This window comes from Rhipicephalus microplus, chromosome 6 (genome assembly GCF_043290135.1).
Source record: "Rhipicephalus microplus isolate Deutch F79 chromosome 6, USDA_Rmic, whole genome shotgun sequence".
In the NCBI taxonomy this organism is placed as follows: Eukaryota; Metazoa; Arthropoda; class Arachnida; order Ixodida; family Ixodidae; genus Rhipicephalus; species Rhipicephalus microplus.
The window spans coordinates 181646103-181669359 of NC_134705.1; the positions used below are offsets into that span (position 1 = coordinate 181646103).

The 23257-nt window shown below is 47.2% G+C and overlaps 1 protein-coding gene across 3 annotated transcripts in view; it reads left to right on the forward strand.

Moving 5' to 3' along the window:
- LOC119168268 (BCL11 transcription factor A) overlaps positions 1 to 23257 on the forward strand; it is a 664540-nt gene that overhangs the window by 395548 nt on the left and 245735 nt on the right. For all 3 annotated transcript variants that reach the window (XM_075867205.1, XM_075867206.1, XM_075867207.1), the window contains one exon: positions 680 to 757. In XM_075867205.1, the coding sequence (XP_075723320.1) occupies positions 680 to 757 (78 nt within the window). The remainder of the gene's footprint in view (positions 1 to 679; positions 758 to 23257) is intronic.

The following is a 23257-nucleotide window of genomic DNA, read 5'->3' on the forward strand; positions in this document are numbered from 1 at the left end:
TTCGAACCGGAAACCGCGTGACCAGCTCCAGAATGCCATAGTCAATGAGCTACCTCGACAATCTGGGAAAGTAATATGAAATATGATGACGATAATGATGATGATGATGATCATGATCATGATGATTTATTTGGTGCGAGAATACATACATTCACTTTTTGAAGTAATTCAAACCTGTTTCGAGTTCAGCCTTCCCTCTATATAGATACCATATTCACTCGCTAACTACGAGCACTGGTCCATGTTGGCTAACTGTCGCTTGGCAATGGCTTTGTTGGCTCGCAGATTACTGTAGTGTTAGCTGCCCACCGTCAACAGCAACATCATCCGTTGACTCTTAGTTCAGTTTTATAATTGTGTGCCTGACTTTCTTTTTTTTTCTGTCTTTATTTCTTCCTTTCTTTCTTTCTCTTTTTCTTTCTTTCTTTCTTTCTCATTAGACACGAACGAGCTCAGTTTCATGAGTGTTCTTTCCGGGCGTTGGGGGGAGGGTGGAGCGGGGATTTAGGGTTCTGTTAGCTCGATGTATGCGTTCGTACATTGCAAAACGTTGTTAGGTTTGAACCACATCACGCACACCACCTGGCCACGCTAATAGTCTCTAACGTCTAACAAACTTCCGCTGCAGTATCGCAATTGGCTTACGCCTTTCCGTCTATGCGTTTTTCTTTCATTCCAGATAAAAAGAACGACACGTTTGTGCGGCTGTTCGAGGACGGTGACGCCAAGCCTCTGACGGTCAAGGAGGACACGAAATGTGAGTTGCATGTCGTTTTATGTCCGTCGCACGCTGTGTAGGCGTCTCCATTTCAAGTATACACAGGAGTTGTACGAGACGTTCTTCAACTTATTCGTCACCTGTCTGTTTATTCTGGCTCTGGTAATAAAAAGAAAAGCTTCATTTAGCAGTGAAACCTAAAAAAAAAAGCACGTTGAATCCCGATTCCACCTTGCGATCGCTCGCTTTGTGCATATAATTGGTGCTTCGTTTGTCCTTGGTGAAAGGAGGTAAACTCGGGCTTCGAGTATACGACCAATGGCGCTGGAATACGAGAGGAGTGAAGACACGCAAACGAAGTTGTTACTATGAAATAAAGTTGTTACCAACCAAAGTGAAGACACGGAACACGTGTTGAAGCTGGAGCAGCGACAACGATTCGCCGGCAGCATGTCGAATTTCATCACTTCAGGCGCGCCGAAATCTTGCATACACACGCCACAATATACGACACACTCGCCTTTTCCAGAGTGTTTACGAATATATATATATATATATATATATATATATATATATACAGCTGTAACACGCGTGTTCTTCTGGATGAAGAGTTTCGGCAAGTGGAAAACGAAGCCAAGCACGTTCCGCTTTCTGCCGAACACCGTACCCGTGATGCATATGTAATCACCACTCCAGCACGAATATGACTTCATAATAAATGTTGATTTTGTACTATCACCATCATTTTGGACATTTAACACGAACTTTTTATGTCGGGGTCCACCACGCCTCCTTGGCATATATTCGTCACGGATATGACGTTGTAAAATATTTACTAACAGATTGCAAAGAAGAAAAAAAAAACGACAAGGAAGACTTCCGCAGCGGGGAGTCGAACGACATACTTCGCGTGCTTCAGCGCCCGACACTAACCACTAAGCCAAAGAACGTCTCTTCTGTAACATTATAACGGCGACCCATTTATTCACACAATGTACCGCTGGCCGTCCTCGGAGCTTGGTACTACATCGCGGTTTTGTCACCAATATACATAGATGGGACGAAGTCGTCGTGCCACGCCACGCCGCCCGTCGCAGTACTCGCGCGCCTCCACATAGCGTGGTCATATTGCGTATAGATGTTCTCTATAGCGTGGTGGCTCACTCGCGCACCCGCTTATGTCGGGATTCGTGCGCTCTGTTTCTCTTTTGCTTCCACTGCACGTTCGCTTTGAAGTTACAGTAGTTAACGAGATCACGAACTTCACTTCGCTCGCTGCCGCGGCCGCGTTTACGAAAGGAGCGCGCTGCTCACACTTGAAGCAACAGTTGGCACCGTTGTTCGCGCTCGTTCGGTGTATACCTGTGCGTTCATTTTGCGCGTCTTTCTTTCAGTTTGAGTAGCATGCTTTAAGTCTAGAGCTGTGACAGTTGTTTGTCCACGCTCGCCCAGTGTATGCTCAATCCGCGCGTGCTTTCTACTTAAGGAGCGTGCTGCAAGTTTCGAGCTGCTTGCGTTCTTCGTGGCACATTGCAGTTTATTACTGCAGCAATCATTCCTTCGACTTTGTGGCGAAACAAGTCACAATGAATGTTCAACTACCTCTGCGAGGAGACGTTTCACTTTCGTGTTCTACAGATTCATGTAAACAGGGATCAGCCACGTTTTTCTTTAATTCTTCCTTCATGCCGCAGCTGTCCCTCTCAACGGGCACTCAGTTACTTCCCAACGGTTTCGATCAGCGCACCTAACTTTCTCTCTCTTCACCTCCTTTTCCCCTCTCCAAATCTCCAACTGATATCTCACGACCAGTCCGCAAATCCGCAAAACACGAATGGTGATCGGATGCGCACGAAAGGGATTTCCTGGTCAGCAAACTTGCGACACACCGCGCCCTCTATCGGAGGACCGCAACCAAAGCATGTTCCCTATTACCCGATTCGGGGACGAGAGAAACCGTCTCTTCCCCACCATCCCCTTAAAGCCTCGCTTTTTAGGCCAGCTCCCCATTCCGTTCCCTAAAACCAATCCTTTCTCTTCATGTGCATGTATAACGGTGCACTGGCGCGGCGAGGCCTCGTTTTCCTTTTTTTAAATGCCTCTTAACGACAGTCTTATTTATTGTTTCCTTTTTTGCTACCTACTTACGGGTTTTAGGTCTTTTTTATTTGTTTTCTGCTTTTTTTCCAGAACTGACATCAGCTCCTGTTCCCTTCTACTTCACGGTCATCTCTTCGCTTTCAGCTATTCTCCCTATCTTCCCTTTAACCTCTTTCTCTGATACGCTCTTGCGCATGCATCGCTCTGTATTGCGCGCTACGAGCTCCACATGGGTCACGTGTAGGGCAAAGTGCGAGACCCCCGTGGCTTCGTATACTGCGGTCACCCGTCCCGCCTCTCCCACGCCGGCCGTTCCTTGTTTTTTTTTCTTTCATCCCGAAGTCCTGTGCTCCTCCCATTTCCCGTTATGAATGTGCGTAACCCCTTCCCCACCTCCCCCGAAACTCTAACGCTTTCATCTATACATATTTTTTTAAATTCATGCTTTCAGTTCAGCACTCTCCCATGCGCTTCGCTTTTGAATCTGACCGTCGCCGTCATCATGCAAGCGTGGTCGCTACCTGCGTTCCCCCAAGCCTTTTTCTTTCCCTATGCATTTCCTTCAACGTCCATTCCGTTGTGCTGCCACGCTGCCCCTACAATTTGCAATCGCTCGCCTGCAGTGAAGGGAAGCGGACGAAATAAGGGTTAGCGAATGGGGACAGAGCCGGGTTTGAAGAGGGTACAGATGCGTTCTATTTTAGTCGTATCTTTATTTTTTCAAAGCCCATCGTTCCTCTCTTCGCCTCTTGATCCCGCCCGGGTTTTCTTTATTGGTAGCCCCAATTTCAAGTGGCCGCTCTCTCGTGCGTTTGAAACATTTTCCCTTTTATAATTCTTTGTTTCTTTTTTTTTTCATCTCGCCCCCCTGCTTCCTATCATCAGTGCTCCAGAGACAATTGGCTGTGCGGCGAGAGACGCACGACAGCGCACTCGTGGTCCTGCTACTCGCGTTCAGAATAAGCAGAAGATATAGGGAGACCGTTGCAGCAAAAAAAAAATGGGAAGAGCTAGCCGCCCCTTCACGCATGTTCCTCGGCTCACTTCAATTGGCGTCGCCAAACGCATTCCGCGCTGGCTAACGCGAGATCCCCATATGTAGAATGGGCCAGAAGGGGACCGAAGAAGCAATGAAGACTTCTTTCTTCAATATCGGCATAGGCGAAAGAATTTTAGTAACCGTGAAGGGAGATAGAAATGAAAGAAAAGTGTTAAACGCGTGGCCCAGCTATTGCCGTCCGTCTGAACGGGATAAGGCAGCAAAAAGGAATAGCGCGGGAGATCGCCCAGACGGATGATGAGGAGATGTGCTTCTAGAAAGGGCGGTGCAATAGGCATTCAGTGGGGAGAATATCTTGGGAAGAAAAAAAGGGGAAAAGGGGTTTGTCGATGAGAGTAGCTATAGGGTAGGTGGGGAATGTGAATCTGCTCCTTGTCAGCGGTAAAAGAAAAATTCATGCATATCGTTTTGGCAAAAGAGTTGGCAAGAAGGGAAGGAGATACAGTGAGGACGTGGAAAGCTGTCGAAAGAAAGGGAAAGGTTCCCTAAGCTGGTGTGAATGCATTGAGGGAAAAAAAGAAAAATAATGGCAGAACTGACGGGTGCTCGGCGTTTTACGTTATGCGGACCACCGCTGCAGCCACGTCAGCGAGTGACAGTTAGAAAAGAGACGGCAAAGCTTATCGATGACCGCTGGATGAAGGAACTGCCGCTGGCTTGGGTCGCACGGGAGTTGGGGACGAGAAATTGGGGATGAAGGGAGAAAAGGGTCGCGCGACCTGCCTCCTGGTTGCGAGCGACAAATAATAAAAAAAGAATTTCTGCGTGGAATGGGAAGGAAAAAGAAGTCCTTTTCTGTTGGCATCGACCGCTGCCGTAACTGCGTGCCGAAGGCGCATGAACCGTCGGGTTGGGGAGAATAAGGGAAAGAAAGAGGTTCGATCGGCGAGGTGCATCGCAGCTTCTCTTTAGTCGTGTTTATCCATGCCTTTCGCACCCGAAGCGAAGGAGTGCCTGTGCAAGCAGCATACGTCTTTGGCGAGAGAGACGCGGGCTCGCGTTTGAAGGGAGATGCGGCGGAGGGAAACGATGGGGAAAGAGGGAAGACAGGTGGATCTTGAGTGTCGAGAGATAGGGGGCATGCGAATTAGGGGACGATGCGACGTCGTCATATAGTTGCAGGCGAGCTGTAACAATCAAAAGCCCAAAAAAGAAAAGAAAAAAAGGGAGAAAGACACGACGAGCCTGCCCGTAAGGAAACCGAAAGATGAAGTTGAGCCGACGGGGAGGAAAAAAAAAGAAACAAGTAAGAAGGTTTGAAGCGGTGTCTCCGTTGTAGGCTCTCCCCAGAAAAGTAAAGGGGAAGATGGGGAGCAAAGGGGTCGTGCGCAAGCTGGCTGTCCTCCGGGCACACACGCACACCGCGCTATGGCTCTTAGGGAAGATGCCTGCAAGCATCCTTCGCATTTGCATGGCTCGCGCCGTCGCTACGGGAGCGCAAAAGCAAGAAAAGGAAAGAGACCAAAGGCGATCCCGAAGCACCGAGTAGGGAAGAGAGGGTGAAGGCGCGCGGGAAGTAGGGAGGTGGCACGGGAAGGGGGTAGGTCTTCGTCGTAGTCAACGACGACGCTGGGACGCCGTTCCTATTATGGCGTTTATTGATCGGCACCGCATCGGACGCTGCCTGCCAACCTTTCTCCGCAGTCATCCCGCGAAGCCCTTCGGCGCGTGCGCTCTCAGTGTTGCTTTTTCCCTATTTTGCCCGTTTTTATTTCTCGTGTGTCTCTCTTGGCGGCTCTCCTCGCGGGCCTTCATTTCGCCATTTCTCCCCATTTCGTGTGCGTCCCTAACTCCTACGCGTATTCCGTACCCCGGGTGATCGGCGACGGTTGTTGTAGCGGAGGGATTCGTGAAAGACAGGGCGGAAAAAGCAAGAAGGTGGGGAAAACGTCGGGGGGGGGGACGCAACGAGAGAATTCTACTCTTATTATTTCGTCGACTGCCATGCACGGGGGTTTTCGGGAATGGACGGCGGGCACGCGACAGCGGCGTCAAGCTTTTTCCTATTCTACGCTCTCTTCCTACCAACAAGCTTCCTCCCCACCAACCCTACTTTTCTTGTTCTTGGTGTGTCAGCGAAAGGGTTGGTGGCAGATGTAGGAATAACAGGGGAGAGCCAGGAAATTGGGAAAGACAAAAGGAATAAAAAAGAAGTCGCCGCTTATCTAGAGCTGTGGCTAGAGGAGTTGGAAGCCGCGTATATACGCGTACTCTTGGAATGGTCCGCTTGGCGATGGATTTGGGGACGGTCGGGAAAAGGCGGGTGTAGAGGGTTGGAAGACGCGAGGCTCCTGCGCGGACTTTGCAACGCGGTCCTTCTTCTTTGCTTTCGGAATAAGAAGAGTAAGAGAAAAGGGGAAAAGGGCGATAAAGAAGAAGAGAAAGATGACAGAAATAGAGAGAACGGTGGGGTGGCGCTGGTTGGGAGGGAACGACGACGAATGGGATTGGTGACGCTGGACTCAGACCGCACCGCCGCCGCCGCCGCGATGGGGCGTTTTTCTGCTGATCGAGGCAGCTCCGTATGCATAAATGTCGCCGAGGTTTGCTGAGTACGCTTGGCGCGCTTCCACCGTCGCAGTCGAGGCTCGCTGTATACCCTTCCTCCTGCGTCACACTGTCCCCTGCTTTGCCGGCTTCATACGACTCCATGTTGGAATAAAGAGAACGATCAAAGAAAAAGGCGACACCTCGGTCCCTCGACTTAGAGTTAAGGCAGTGTTGCTGATCGAACAGCGGAAGGGCTAACGTTGCGAAAATTAATGCGATGATGATAATGCGGTGTACGCTCATGAACAGATGAAACGTGAACAAGAAATCCCAATACATGTATGACGGGAAAAATGGGAGACTTCCTGTGGCTCGTGCTCTGTACGTTTGCTAACTGAGTACGCAATCTTCATTGGCGGCTACTCTTGCCGGTGCTTCCTTTTCACCTCACATATACGAAAGTCATCGCAGACGATTACTTGAACGCGCTGCAGTCTCAGGCCGCTTGGCATTGCGGTTGCCGAGAGATTGTTTAGGCTTTACAATACTTATGCGAGTCAATATAATGCTCACATTACGCGGAACGTCTAATGCAAGTATTAACCATAGAACGAATATTTGTGATCAGTAGCTTGTTCGTATTTGAATTGTTCAGAGTTATTCACATGAAGAGTACTTAGACGCTTGTGTTTAGAGAAAACGGTGTGTGAAACAGGTACTGGTGCAAAAATTTTGAGTTCATTTTTTTTTGGCAAATGAAAGGTGACTTCCCGGAAAATGTCAAGCAAGCGGGAATTCGCGCCCTGAAAGGTTAGTTGCAGCATATTTTTGAAAGCTAGTTTCAGTTCATTCTGTACCCTGGCGTCAGGGTGTGAGCTTATGCTCACGTTTTTGCGCACGATATAGGGACGTTTCCCCAAGCACTCCGCTCCGTGGCTTCGTTGGTGACGTACTTTCGGCCATTCTTTGTTTGGTGCCTGAGGTCATCACAGCTGAAGTTTGAAGTCACCACAATTAATCAATCCGTAAGTGCGGCGTGTGAAGCTTGAGTTTAATGTTAAAACAAAATAATTTGCATCATCTTTTCCTGCGCTTTTACGTTTGGTCAGAGCCGCCACTGTATGCAGGAGAATATTACGGCGAAGTGAAGCCATGCAGCTTCGAAGATTGCTGTCGACATTCCTCTAAGGAGATACTTGTTCTGAAAACAGAAGCGGGCGACAAAAATGAAAATGCCTTCTGGAATTCGGTTGAACGCGTTGTATACGAGTTCGTGGCTGGTATTGTTGTTGGCGAGACTCTGCGGGAAGACCGATCGAGAGAGGCGAGCGCGTCGTCGGTAGGTGGCGCGGAGGTCGGGGAAGGCTTTTCGGCGTTTCGCTATGAATTATGGGTTGGCGCTCGGCGCGGCCTGTTATGACCAGGCGTGAGGTCCACCAGAGCCGCCGCTTTAGTGTGTCCTCTTCTCGTTCTTCTTCGCGTACAACACCGTCGTTCGGCCGCCAAGAGGCCCGTAAAAAAGGCCGCCTTCCAAGTCTTTAGGTGGAAGTAAGGGGGAGGGGGTCTCAAGGGGCGGCGGCCGACAATGGACAAATTTGTCCGCCGCTCCGTGACAGGTGCGATGCGCGGATTGGCACTCGGTGTGAAATATGGCTGCGTATAGCTCCCGACTCGTATATGGACGCATTGGCGCATGCGTCGAGTCCCCTTCGGCCAGCCGGCTCTTCTTGTTCTTCTTGTTCGCTCTACCGCCCGCTGTTAGTGTTCGCGAGATTTTACTTTCTGCGTTCGCTTTTTCCCTCGCTTTCTCTCGTCCTCTGTCTCACAGGTGAACGTTTCTCTCATTTTCAGCGTCCTTTGCGAGGCCTCTTTTTTATTGTTTTGCGGGCAGCAGCACCTTTTGTTTCCAACGTTCGCCGTTTCCCACTATAATAGCGGTAGTCGTGGTGGTCGTAGCATTGTTTTTTGTTTGTTTCTTTGTTTCTGTAATAATGCTTCTTCGTCTGCAGTTTTCTACGTCTGTTTTCATACTTCTTCGTCTACGTGCTTTCTAACCGACCTTCGCCTGCGTCTGTACTTCTTCGCTGGCAATCTTTGTCATAGACGCCCCTTTGTTTCTTCACTTCGGCTTCCTATTAGTCGGCATTATTGGTTTGTTTGTTTGTTGTTGCTTTTGTCGTCTGCTAACTGACTTCTTCGTCATTCGCGCTCCTTGTTCACGTGCTATAGCGTACAGATATCGCGTTCCGCCTTTGAGCTTTAAATTTGCGTATTCCAGAACAATGTACACTACTACCCGAAGAGCTCTCGCTTACCGATTATCGTCACTGGACTTCTATATTTTGCGCTAATGCGCGGGGGATTACCATGCATAGCTTCTTCACAAACATGGCAAATTCGTTTTTGTAACCCATGCTTCCCAAACCTAAAACGTGCGGCTTTTGCCTACTTTCGTGCTACTCGTGTGATAAATCCTGTCCACCGCGTTCTTATGTATACGCCCGTGTCACACAGCGAAAGTGTACGACGTGGTTTCTTGGACAGGCAGCAAGAAAGGCTCAAAACGACGTAAACAAAATGAAATGTGTAACTTCACTGAGCACTCCGACAAGTGTGTGTGCTTGAGCTCGGTTGGTGTCTGTTGTAACCTAAATATATTTCAAGTTCTGAAGCTTCCAGCTGTATTTTGTACTTTTTTTTTAACCTGTTGTCGCACTGAGCACACCGCTTCATTTTTTTCTGATCGTACCCATATGAAGGGTATGCTGGCCTGCCACTCGGTAGACCTCTGCAGTAGGCTAAGCAGGTTTAGGAGTCTCTCTCTCTCTCTCTCTCTCTCTCTCTCTCTATTTATACGTACGACCGGACGCATAGTACGAGAAAGTCTTTGAACGCCTCTATTACCGAACCAGACTTTTCGGCGCCAGGCCCGTTACTACACGCTACACAAATGTCTGCGGGTGGTCCTCAGTTCCGGTCTTGCCCGTCGTTGGTTCAGGTACGCGTCTTTTTCGGGCAGTTTTGGCAGCTCTCTCAACCTTTTTCATTGTCGCGCGTCTTGCTCGGTTTTTTCTGTTTATTTAATTATTTTTTTTATTTCGCGGCGTTATCTTTGGAGCATTCTCGCTTTAGCTACACAGTTCTACAAGAGTGCGCATCGGTCTTCAAGTCGGCGCTCTTCGGAGGCGCTGTCTTTTTGTCTCCCCTTATCTCCGAACGTTTGTGCCGACTTCCTGTTTACTTCTAAATACCGCGCTCCGGAGTGGTCCCTTTGGGCAAGTCAATCCTGGAGAGACCACCTATACTGTGTGCATTGGCGCGGTGAATGGCTCGCGTACGGGGGTGGGTACAAGGTCATACAGCCTCTGGGTCAGTGTATCTCGGTTCGAGAACCACAGTGTGTGCAAAAGGTGCCGCCCTAAACGTTGTTTATTTTTTTTTATCTTGGGTGCCAACTGCGACTACAAGCTGCGGAAAGATCAAAGAGGCCTATGGCTGTTGTTACGGGGTGTGAATCTGTTACTGAAACGTTGCCGTACGCTCAACGCGAGTTAAGAAGGGAGGTTACGATCAGTGTTGCAATATATAAATAAAGAAGAAAACAAAGGCCGCTGTGATGACGGTAGGGCTCGGACGGAGAAGGCTAAGGTGTCAGTGTATCTGATGTTACGTGTACGGCTTATTCGGGACTCATTCTTGATGAAAATGCGTGTAGTAAATGACGACAGAATGAATAAGACAGAACTTCGTTTTGTGGTGGCCTAGTGCGCGCATTTTGACCGAGAATGGATTTGTACGAGTTACCGCGCGCTTCCGTATAATTATTCGAGATATTTACTTTGATTCTATCCTTCTTTCTTTCGTTCAGCCGTCGCCTCATCACTGAGTTTTGGTTGAAACTGGATCTTCATGCGTGGCACTTAAAGTAAACGCTCTCCATATCATAATATTATCAGCGTGACATGTTCAGGAACGAACATGGCCGGTCTCTCCTCTAGGTATAAAGTGCGTCACTAATGATAATTACATCGAAGTATCACCGATATAAATCGCCCTGAAGTACATTCGAGATTACGCGAATTCGAGTTGCGCTATAATTTAAGAAAGGGTCACTATAACCGATAATCTAGCGAAGCGGCGGTCGATGGGGTTGCGCAAATCGCGCTGTCAGCGCTTGATGGAAAGTTCGGGTCAGCTAAGCGAGAGTAACGGTGAATGGGTCGGTGAAGCAGGTTGGAAAGAAAAAGGAGTGGGGGGTGGAGGAGGGGGATTGACAAAACAGCAGTTCTCGCTAAAAACCGTTACAACAATCACTTCTTTTCTTTTATTAATTTGTTAGAGAAAACGGAAGCGATGGGAAGGGGTGACACTGACCGAAAAAAATTCGGCGAGTTGTTTTGAAACGGAACCTCACTACGCTGACTGCGTCGTACAGCGTTTGGCCGGACAAAGGCGAGGCCAAAAATTTTTTCGAGGTGGTGGTTGGGGAAGTTCACCATACTTTAATGCATGCATGCGTTTGTATATGCGTGTATATGCACATATGATATGCACACATGCGAAATGTCCAAATTTCAGGGGTGAGGGCTGACCCTCCTTTCCCTGCACACACAGACGGCTATGGCAATGGCCTCCGGACTCGCGAGTTCACATTCGAGCGTCGAACAAACGGCGCGTAATACTCAAACGAGGCTTCGAATCTGCCGCGTGGCTCGTGCACAGTTTTTTTTTTTTCGTCCGAATCCTGACCCACCCTATACATGTGTATTCAAACCTTTTGTTTCCCCCACTGCCTCTATCTGTACTACCCTTTTGTTCGCATCGTTCTGACGCCTCGTTCGGACCGATGACGCGACTCTTTTTTTTTTTTTTGTGCTACTCTGTGGATAGAAAGCTTTATACCCGCCAAGCCGGTGCGGCGCTGCAGGGTGGTGGACAGCCCCTCAGCCTACCCGGTATGATGGCTCCCACCAACAGCGCATGATTGATCTGATATGAAGAGTTGTTCGCGTACAAATAGGCCACCAACTACTACGAGGGCTTGGTTCTTGAGTAGGTTGAGCATGAAAGTGTACAGTTAGTAATGTCCCATTGAATAATGACGCGAGAGTAACATCAGTATCACAGGACTTTGCCACGGACAATCACTAAGGTATGGATATTAACGTCGCTTATTAACAAGAAGCTCTGATATCAGCCAGTGGCACGCTCGACATGCTGTTCTGCTCTCACGTATGCAGACGTAAAACAATTGATTTATTGATATGTGGGGTTTAACATCCCAAAGCCACCATATGATTATGAGAGACGCCGTAGTGGAGGGATCCGGAAATTTCGACCACCTGGGGTTCATTAACGTGCACCCACATCTGAGCACACGGGCCTACAACATTTCCGCCTCCATAGAAATTGCAGCCGCTGCAGCCGGGATTCGAGCCCGCGACATGCGGTTCAGCAGCCGAGTACCTTAGCCACTAGACCACCACGGCGGGGCCAGATATAAGACAAGGATGAAGGGTTGCATTCATATTTGCGACAGCGTTAAAGTAAAGCAAGAAGACGCGATCAGGAATAGATAGGAAAGGCAGGGAGGTTAATTAGACTAGGTCGAGTTTGCTACCCGACACGTGGAACAATAAAACTGCACACACACACACACACACACACACACACACACACACACACACACACACACACACACACACACACACACACACACACACACACACACACACACACACACACACACACACACACACACACACACACACACACACACAAACACACACACATTGCCCCACCGTGGTGGTCTAGTGGCTAAGGTACTCGGCTGCTGACCCGCAGGTCGCGGGATTGAATCCCGGCTGCGGCGGCTGCATTTCCGATGGAGGCGGAAATGTTATAGGCCCGTGTACTCAGATTCGGGTGCACGCTAAAGAACCCCAGGTGGTCTAAATTTCCGGAGCCCTCCACTACGGCGTCTCTCATAATCATATAGTGGTTTTGGGACGTTAAACCCCACATATCAATCAACACACACACACACACACACACACACACACACACACACACACACACACACACACACACACACACACACACACACACACACACACACACACACACACACACACACAACGTACATTTCATAAAGTGCCTAACTTCATATATTTCTGCAATGCACGGAACACACGACTGGTTTCATTGTTTTCGGCAAGGAACGGTTCGAGCCGTTCCAAATATAGGTAAAGTCCTCGATTTAGCAGGAGCTCATATAGATATGAGAAGAACATTTTCTGGTGCATGAGAATAGTGTACTTCATTATGGTTACGCTTTGGATTGTTATCCGAAAAAAAAAACTGGCTACGCTTGGCTACCGTTATAGTACTTCGCTTGTTTGCTTTAGCCGGCTGGCCCTCTCGTCATCAGCCGGCTGTCCCGCGTCCAACAACTCGAGCGCGAGGGCCAAATCAGCGGGGAGGCCCGTTGAAGGGTGTACCGGCAGCGGGACAGGGAAGGGGCGACACTCTGAATAGGGAGGAAAGGTTTAAGGGGGGACCACTGGCAAAGGGGTTACGGCCGCACGTAACGGACAATGGGCCTTCGCTGCACTGGCGCTTTTCTCTCCGTCCCTCCTTCTCTGCGCTTGCAGTCAGTGCTTGTCCCGTGATCTCCGTTCTTTTGTTGTCCTTGTTTTCATCGCGCGCTGTTTCATCCTTTCTCGCTCTTTCCTTTGCATAGGAGACACCCTTTAGGGTAAGCTGCTACGTGTGCCAGCCACGAGACGAGGTCATATATTTTTTTGCGTGTGATCTACTTGCGTACCTTTTTTCCCCCGATCCTTCCCCTTTTCTTGCTGGATATGGGGAAGGAGGAAAAAAATGATGAGGGGCCGTCTCGTAAACAACCGCTGCCTCTGATGTATATGTATATGGCCCGTATGCGAATACGTCGATGAGTTTGTGTTGGATGTGTATCGAATTTTATTGTTAGTGATACAGTATGGGCCCTCGCATGATTATACGCCCTGCCGAACCCGGAAGATCTGTTTAAGGCTCTCATGTTCAATTCATGTCTACAGTGCACATAGGCGTACGGTTTTTCGTTCCTAAATAAAAATTAGTTCTTTCTTTTCGATTTCTTTTTTGGAATGCAGAGATAACTATCGCACGTAATAACCTAACATGAGAACAGCATGCGGAATACGCATTTAAAGCTTGCGTTTGCGTCATCAATCTTGTGCTATGACTTCAGTGGCTACTCGAACAACATGATTCATCTTGTGCGATGTCCGTATGCCTGCTTGCTTCTCTTTCCTACCGGCTTGGAAGGATTAGATGATTAGCAGTTCCATGCAAATGTGGCTTATTCCTTTGATGATGATGATGATCGTTTCGGGAATTAATTTATACGCACTTTTAAAATTAGATTAGCACTTCATTGCAAATGTGGCTTGTTCCTTTGTTGATGACGATGATCAGTTTGGGAATCATTTTTATGCGCACTTTTTAAAATTAAATTAGCAGTTCTATGCAAATGTGGCTTGTTACTTTGATGATGATGATCATTTTGAGAATTACTTTATACGCACTTTTTAAATTAAATTAGCAGTTCTATGCAAATGTGGCTTGTTCCTCTTATGATGATGATGATCATTTTGAGAACTAATTTATATGCACTTTTTAATTAACCTTGAAAGTAACTTTATTACCGTTCAAAGTTAATAGTAAATTGAGGCGACTGCTTTCGGGAAGCCGCAACTCCTAATGTAGTTTAAGTACTTTTTAGTAGTCATTATGCCACGTCTAGTTCCTTTCTATTTTTCATCGTAGCCTGCGTGTAACACGCATCCTAAAGGGCGGAAAACGTGGGACTGGTCCACAGCGGGCCATCCACGCGACTCCACTCTTCATCTCCACTGCAGGTTCTACCGGGTACACAACTGGCGCGGGCCAGGTCTCATCGCCGGCTCTTTATTACAGTTCGAGGATTTCTTTTATGGTCATTCTAAAGAAAGGGAAAAAAATTCAAAAGAACGACCGGACAAAGCCGCGTAGCGAGCGGCGTGTGCCTCGAGATTGAATATTCGGCCTCGTGCCCCGGCCCGGGGTAACGATGCCAGGAGGAAAGAAGGATGGTTGAACTGCGGGGAGATAAAGGCAGACGCGTTGAGTTCGTAAAAAAATTAGCCCCGTGCGCCTGCTGGGCACGAGGAACAAACAAATGGCGGCCATCTTGACGACGGCGCGTGGCCCGAGCCGGCTGGTTTTTCTGGGAGGGTGCGCTGCGTTGTGATGTTCGCCGCGCACGCGTACACACATTGCGTCTTGTTGCATCGTTCGCCTTCCCCCTTCCCTCCTCCTCCCTTCCCTCCTCTCCCCGCTTCCCAATCTGAAACACGTGGCCGCAGCTCTAACCCTTTTGTGTGTTCGCCGGTGGACGACAGACCCGCCGCCTGGCGTCGGGTAGCGCAACAGAAAGGGGTTTACGTAGGTGTAACTGAGTTGGACGGGAAGATGAAAGGGACTTTTTTTTTCGCTTTTCTTTATTTTTAGTTACTCGTCTAAACTCATGCCTAAAAAAAGGGCGATGGTGTTCGGGTGCATGGTCAGGCTATAGGAGTTTCTATGCAGGTCCGGGTTTCTTTTTCGGCGAGCCCGTGTCGCTGCGCGCGCGTAATAACGAGTTGTTCCGTGTTGCGGACCGGTGGCGCGAGGTGGCGCGGCACGCGTGTGAATGGTGGCGCCTCCGTGCGGCCGTGACGACACTTCCGGTGGGAGCGTACTTACGAATCTATGCGAGAAGGAACAACGGACACAGCGTTTGGCAGGCTAGCATTCTGTTCATAAAATGCTTATAATGACCATAAAAAACAGAAAATCAAAATAAAGGCTTCATTGTAAGCCATTTGTATACGCACAATTAGCTTCTATAATAATAATAATAATAATAATAATAATAATAATAATAATAATAATAATTGTTTCTGTTTAACGTTGTAAAACCATCATGTCATTATGAGAAATACTCTAGGGAAAAGCTCCGGAAATTTCGAACAACTGAGGTTCCTTAACGTGTCCCTAAATCTCAGCAGACGGGCCTCATGTACTTTCGTCTTCATCGAAAAATGTGGGCGCCGCAGCCGGGATTCGATCCCGCGACCTGGGGAGTGAGCTTCGATGAACGACAATATCAGAGCACACGCGACAAAGATGAGACATTGTAAAGTGAGTGCCGAGGACAACTTTCTTTTTTTTTTGAGGGGGGGGGGGCAAGAAAAAAGATAAGTGGAGAACAAAATTTGCACAGAAAGCAAATAGTAACTGTTCCTGTCAACAGAAGGCACCAGCAATTAGCTTCAATCAAGTACATCTGGGCACACACGCGATGAAGCCTAAAGGTTAGGTCTTTCTTTCTAACCTTTCCTTCTTTCTTTCTTTCCTTCTTTCTTTCTTTCTCTTTATTTTATTTTCTTGGGCACACACGCGATGAAGCCTAAAGGCTTTCTTTCTTTCTTTCTTTCTTTCTTTCTTTCTTTCTTTCTTTCTTTCTTTCTTTCTTTCTTTCTTTCTTTCTTTCTTTCTTTCTTTCTTTCTTTTTTTCTTTCTATCTATCTATCTATCTATCTATCTATCTATCTATCTATCTATCTATCTATCTATCTATCCATCTTTTTCCTTGCTTTATTTCCTTCTTTCCTTTCAGTCAGTCAGCCGACCACATGGTGTAAGCAGCCGTTATACAAGACGACCAACACAAGCAAGCAGTCAAGCCGTCTGCAAGTAATTGATTTCCGCGACCGCGGCCCCGCGAAAGTGAGCCTGAGTTAAAATAAAGGCCACTCTATACCACCGCGTAGCCGGCTCTAATAGAAAAGCAAAACACCGGAGCGGAGATAACCGACACAAAATAAAATAAAGAGCGACCGACACTAGCAGAAATACTTATAACCTAAGCGGGAGGGAAAGTGGAGGCTAAGCGAAAGAAAATACGGTAATGATGACCCTCGTCCCTCGGCCTCTTTGGTAATCAAGACGCGATGAGGAAAATGAACTAATGAAGTACGGAGCGCTGATATAAGGGTCGCGAAAGTGAAGTAAAAAAAAAGTTATGATACAGAAACGACCGAGACAGAACTCGTATTATCGGGGGTCGTATAAACGGAGGCGCTAATTTGTAAGAGCTTATTTGCTCTTCTCCTTCTCTCCTTTTCGCCTCTCATTTTGCCCCCTCTCCTCCCTCGCACTCACCGCTACCGTCCCCAGTTTGAAGTGAGGCGAGTGGAGAGGGTTCGTGAATTAGCGGATGTGAGAGAGGGGAAGCGAAAAGAAAGGAAAATCGAACAGGGGTGGAATGGAATATCAAGAAAAGATGTGACAAAAAAAAAGAAGAATTAGCGTTTGCGTGTGTGCACTCAATCAGATCCCGCTTAGAAGACACGTACGAGCGTGTTTTGCGGAACATAATCGTATGATAGCGTTGAAGAGGGGTGTAGGGTATAATGCTTAAGCACTCTTGTGAGGAAATATGGGAAAGATGAAAAGAGAGAGAGAAATAACAAAGAAAAAAATGGAAGAATATTTAGGCGAATCAAAAGAGCAGCGCATACACCCTTCGATTTTAATCATGGGTGAAAAAAAAGAAACGTACGCAAGACAAATAATAATCCAAGCGACTGGAATTAAGTAAAAGACCTGCTCGTTTAAAAAAAAAAACAGGAAAGGAAACAAAAGATTGATGCTAGGGGGCTCTCAATTCGCGCGTACATACAACGTATGTATGTCAGCAAAGCAAAGAGCTAAAGAATCACTCAATAAAAAAACATAAGAGATATGTGGGGAGGGTTGGGAGAGGGGGGTGAAGGCAACTAAATCAAGGTCTCGCGCGCGCTGGTGTAGAAGGCGTATAGTACGTTTGTAACGATGAGTACGACCGCCGCATTAAACGACCAATTTGCATAATGAAGAATTCATGGTCTCCGTTCTCCGCCGCCGCCTCCTTCTCCTCCACTTTTTTTGTCTTTCATTATTTCATTTTTTATTTTCTGGCGTACGATTGTTATCGTATATCTTCTCCCGCCCTGCCTGTCTAGTTCTTCGTTTTTTTTTTCATTTGTCGCGTTCTTTTCAATATTTTTATTTGGTTATATTGAGGCAGATATTATTAAGCCGTGGACGTGGTGTAGAGAGGGGGAAGGGGATGAGTGAATGAATTAGAACGCGATAAGTTGAGCAAATAGCGAATGAATCACCGGGAATTAATGAAAAAAAGAAGAAAGGAGGAAACAAAAGCGGCTATATAGATGCTCGAGGTGTCGGGTAGTGATTTAATGAGGCGGAAGTGTCGATCAACACCGTTTTGCCTCGTACAATATGCCTTTCCTTTTTTTTTTCTGAGCTTGGCTTTTTAGTTCCAGTGTATATAAAGGTGCGTAGAATGTCTACGTTTTATATAATTTGTAGTTGTTTATAAACTACCGGGTTTTCGGTGTTCCAGAAAATGAAGTGTATACTATACCACGTGAAAGCCACTGGTTAATTGCCATGCGTAACTATATTAGAAGCGAAGTGATGTGTTAGTACGCGTGTTTAGTGGGTAAAACTAAAAGAGAAACCAGGTGCGTGTGAATAAAATGTTTGTGCTTGACTTAGTCCTCCCATAATAAACGTTATGGTGATGAAATCAGCGCCATTGGAGTTGTGGGAATGGAAGTTATCAAACTAAACCGATTTATTGTTTCAATACGGTGTCCTTTTACTGAAAGTTACTTTATATCCATCACCGTATCTATCTTTCCTATCAACTAGGCAGACCCGACATCACCATCCCAATTTGCTTACCCCATATTTCGCGAGAACTGATGTCTTTATGTATTCTTTCTTTCCAAGGACAGTGTCTGATTGGACAAATTATGTGATTCCCATTCATTGTGAATTAAGTAGAGTGAATTGCATTATGTATGGTGCATGTTATTCCTGTTTTTTTGTATGTGATGTGCCCTTCCTGCTTGGACCATGTATGGTTCGCAGTATGTATAAATAAATAATAAATAAAATAAATAAATATCTATGGAACGCTCAAGCGGGAAGCCAGCTCCATCGCAGGCCTCTAGTGGCCCGTAAACTTTTGCTGCCAACTGTTACACCTCGCTGTGCGACGAAGAGCGCCGCACCGACCGGGTATATCACCCGCTCCCACGAAAGCGATCTTCTACCCCGTTGGTGATTTACGTACTCCCTTCTGGTCTCACTTTGCTCGCGACACGGTCTTATCGTCTACAGGCTCTATAGAGAGTTCGGAACACCATTTCCGGCTGGTCTCAAGAAAAAGAAGCCGGCGTTTGCCTCTTTACAGACTCCTCGGTCGGCGCGGATAGCCTGCTGTTTGCGACAGGTGGCGCTTCAAACGTTCAGCGCATGCGCAGAAACCATACATAAATTTTCCCGCCGCGTTATATATACGTGTCGTATGGTATACGCCTACTTTTTCGACCACCGCGTCGGATTCAAAAACTATGCGGTCCCAGTACACTGTCTGAATACAGGCGCACTGTGTGAACTTCCCCGTTTTACTTTTTATGTGTATTTCAGTTTCCTTCGATTGCCGGTAGGTGGCGGGACGGTCGTTTTACGCGCACTCCTCGTTTGCAAAGACGGGAGTTCGTCTGGAGCGGCTCCGAAAGTGTTCGCTTTGTGCTTCGCCTCTTGAGCGGCGTCTCTTTAAACAGCGGCTGAAGCCCGAGTTTGGTTAATATGACGCACGCTTTTACAGGAAAAGTTCGTGTTGTGTCAACTCGCCCGTTTTGTGATCGCCGAGTTTTTTTTTCTATTTTCGTATAGGTGGCACTTGTCAGCCTGTTCCCTCGCTATTTCCTCTGTCTTCGTGTTCTCTGTGTACTCAAACCAAATAAATAAATAAATAAATGAATAACGAAGGTTATGCTACGCCAACTTCGCATTCATGCAACAAAAACAAGAAACATAGTCTACGCGAGACCGTTTATTAGACACTTCAAACACCGTGGAACGGGCATAGTAACATAACTTTTCGTAGTAAACATCTGAAACTCTGGAAGGTGTTCACTTTATGCGGCGTCTACAGCTCACGCAGGCGTGGTGCTTCTCTTAAAATGGGTCGTGTTAACCTTGTCAAGACAGGGTGGCATTTGCACGGGTAATAACAAAACTTGCCTTTTTTATTGTACGCAGGTCCGTACCGCGAACCTAAACAGTGCCCGTGGTAGCCTGCATTTTCTTACCTTTCGTATTTTTCACTCGTTTTTTTTATCGCAACGGCCATTCGGTATCGCTCTGTGCAGTCCAGACCACTGGTCAGGCCCATTTACAACTTCCACGCATGGCGGCTGCGTGGGGACTCCATGCATCAAAACTGTCATAAGTGTTAAAGGTCAGGCAGGGATGAATTGACCAAAGAACGAATGGAACGTAAAAGAAAAAAAAAATGTCCAGTCACACCGGAAGTTAAAACCACCGCGACAAGGTGAGCAACAATGGCTGACAGGGAACGACAGCGGGAGAAAAAAAAAGTCGAGCAACTATGGAAAAGAACCAGCGTGGTCAAGCTATAACCACTGTCCAGTTGGGCAGTCACCCAAGCCTGACCCCAGGGGCCAGACAGCCAAAAGGGAAATCAATGAATCATAACCCGCAGCGGAGGGTTCTGCAAAGGTGAGTCGGGAAGTCAGAAAGGCAAACTGGTGGGGGAGGTCATTCAAACTCAGCCGCACATCGAAGTGGCCTCACCAGGGATCGAGGATGTGTTTAGCGATGCGGGGAATACTACTTGACCAAACATGCTTAGGTGGTCATTGAAAAAAAAAAAAAAATGTCGCCACGACAACCATGTTGCTGCAAGGCACTCGTCGTCTTATTGTCATTTGCACCCTGCCTTGTCACCACATCGCTTGTCTTTTTTAATCTGTTTTTATTTTGCTTTTTTGGAGTGCTAGACATCTAGCTTCTCTTTTGTGTTTATTTCTAACCTTCTACAAGGCTCTCTTTATTTTATTTTTTTGTGTCACCTGTACGGAAAGGAAAATGGCGGTTATGACAACCTAAGGGGAAAAAAAGTGCGAGAAGTATAGACAACGTGATAGTTGCTGTCCACCCTCTCCCTCGGTTGTCGCTTCCGGTCAATTTCTTCCTCTGAGTTCTCGATACGCGTTGAACGCAGGGTCCGAAATTGAGGATATATGAGGATAGTTGTAGCGGACTCACTCAGGTTTTGAGTGAAATATAAAATGGCGAAATTCGTTTTACTCTGGTGTCAGCACTGGTAGACTGTCTTCTTACGTGTCTGTTATATATTCGGGCAGGTTTTTGTTGTTACCGATCATCGTCCCAAGGGGCAGGACGAAAGCTCATCGTGGCAATGTGTGGGCACATTTTTTTCCCCTGCAGATTATGCACCATGCATGGGAGACGCTCCCTAAACGTTAGCTCATAACAGTGTAATTATCGGCTTTGTTTGAGACCTTCTGGTGACTCTAGTCAATAGAACTTTTCTAACAACTCTGGTAACCAGAACTTTGGAAAACTTCTGCTTATTGAAGGTTATATCCAAGATTCGTTGGTTTTCCACACTTCGTGTCGACACCGTTGTGCTATGCATTGCAACCTAATGGTCGACTTCTTGGTTAATTTAAAGTTAAATAGAGCACGCCCAGCGCATGCTCTTTTATCCAACTTGAACCGGTTTTCCTTGAAGCTGTGTTCTGAACGTCTCCTCCTCCCCTGGAACCGAACGCTCGTCTTCGAGCTCGATTTTGAGGTCGATTACGACGTCGACAGTAAAATTCGATGACAATGCGTTGACAAATGATCGATGATAATGAGCAATGTGCAAAAGAGGCGACCTCCACTCCAGTGTGCCGCGAACCCCTTCGTATGTAAGTCGGCGCGCTCCGGCGATCGGGCGTCGTCGCGGTCAAGATGACATGAATCGAGCACTGCTGCGCGACGCGTCATAGGCTGCGTGCACCGATGAGCATTGCTTAATTGAAGCCCGTTTGTAAGAGCCGGGGTTTACCATGGCGACGAGAAGAGAATGGGTGTGTGTGCAAGGAGGGCAGAGTGACTGCAGCAGACCCTATAGCCATCATATATAATTCATTCATTCATTCATTCATTCATTCATTCATTCATTCATACCACAACCAATGGCATCTAGAAGACAGTTATGTTCAGAAAAGCACATGTGGCGTTAATTGTTGTCTTGAACTGTGGTGGGGCAATTATGACGTAGGTCGCACTGAATGAAAGCCGACAAAATAAAAAAAAATCAACCTTTTTGTCAATGGGTTCGGAACCTACAAGTTTACAGAATTCGAAGGTTGCTGCTTCGGATCGCATGCCAAGCTACCATCACTCGCTGTGGTAGTCTATAGTACATAACGTGTCACTCTGCTAAGTCCAAGGGCGCTGGTGCGATTCCAGGCCGCGACAGCCGAATTTCGATGGAAGCGAAGTGAAACAAGAGGCAATAGCAAAATAAATAAATAAACAAACATCCTTAATCCACAGTGTGCTTATATCTACGTGCACGTCAAAAAAAAAAGAGGTAACTTAAATTGATTTGCTGTTGGCGTGCCTGATAAAAACGTCATGGTTTTCGCATAAAAAACTGGCAACTCTTCTTCTCCTTCTTAATAATAATAATAATAATAATAATAATAATAATAATAATAATAATAGTAGTAGTAGTAGTAGTAGTAGTAGTAGTAGTAGTAGTAGTAGTAGTAGTAGTAGTAGTAGTTGTTGTAGTAGCATTTGCTACGACGTGCCGCCGCCTCTATTCGCCTTCGGAAGTCCGACAGGCTCGATAACAAGCATCAAGGGTGTATATACATGACCGTGGCGGGACTCGGGGGTGCAAGCGGGGCAGCACGGAGGAGCATCGCAAAATGAGCGAGACAAGCGTATAATAGGTGTTGAGGTCGCCTCTTCGAAATGGCACTTCCTCTCGCTCCTCGGGGGGGGGGGGGGGGGCGGGTTCAGCGTTGACCATGGAGTTGTAGTGGACGAAGAGAGAGAAAAAAATGGGGGTGGGGTGGGGGCTGATGGACAATCGGTAGGGGAGCATGCGGAACCGGACGTGAGCTTGCGTCCAGCAGTGGTCAATGGAGGATCGGGGGGTTCGCGAAGAGGGTTCAGTCGGTCCCTTGGTGTAACACGAAAGGGGGGGGGGGTAGACGGAAGGGGCGAGAGAGCGATATGATTACGGGGGTGGAGTGGTCGGAAATCATAACATCGCTAGAAAAAAAAAAGAAAGAAAGAAAACTCTGGGAGCAGGGTGACGGGCTGTAAAGGAAGCAGATCGGTTTGTACGAGAGTGTTCGTGTGTATATTCGTTCAGTTTGGTGCGTATAGCTGACACAGAAATGGTATACGGGGTCACCGCGCGGTCCTCATATGGATAGGGTGTTTACGCATTTATTCTTCTGATGTTTTGAACCGTCGTATGTCCTGTTTCGTTATTAGAAATACATTTAGCGTTGAAGATACACAATCGGATGGTAGTCCATTTCTTGTTTATGGGCTGCAGCACTGGCTAGTCTTGTCGTCCTATTTGTACGCAGTAGCAGTAATAGTAATGCTGATAGTAGTTGTGGTACTCGTAGTAGTAGTACTCGTAGTACTCGTAGTAGTAGTAGTAGTAGTAGTAGTAGTAGTAGTTACGTCGGGTAGCGTGTGTTCGAACTTCTGTTTTCGCCTCGTAGACCTGCCAGTACGGTGGCGTGCTCAGCTGCTGACCCGATGGATGGTCGCGGGTTCGATTCCGGTGACGGCGGTCGCATTTCGATGAAGCCGAAAAGCTGTAGGCCCGTGTGATTAGATTTAGGTGCATTGTGCGGAGCCAAAGGTGACTT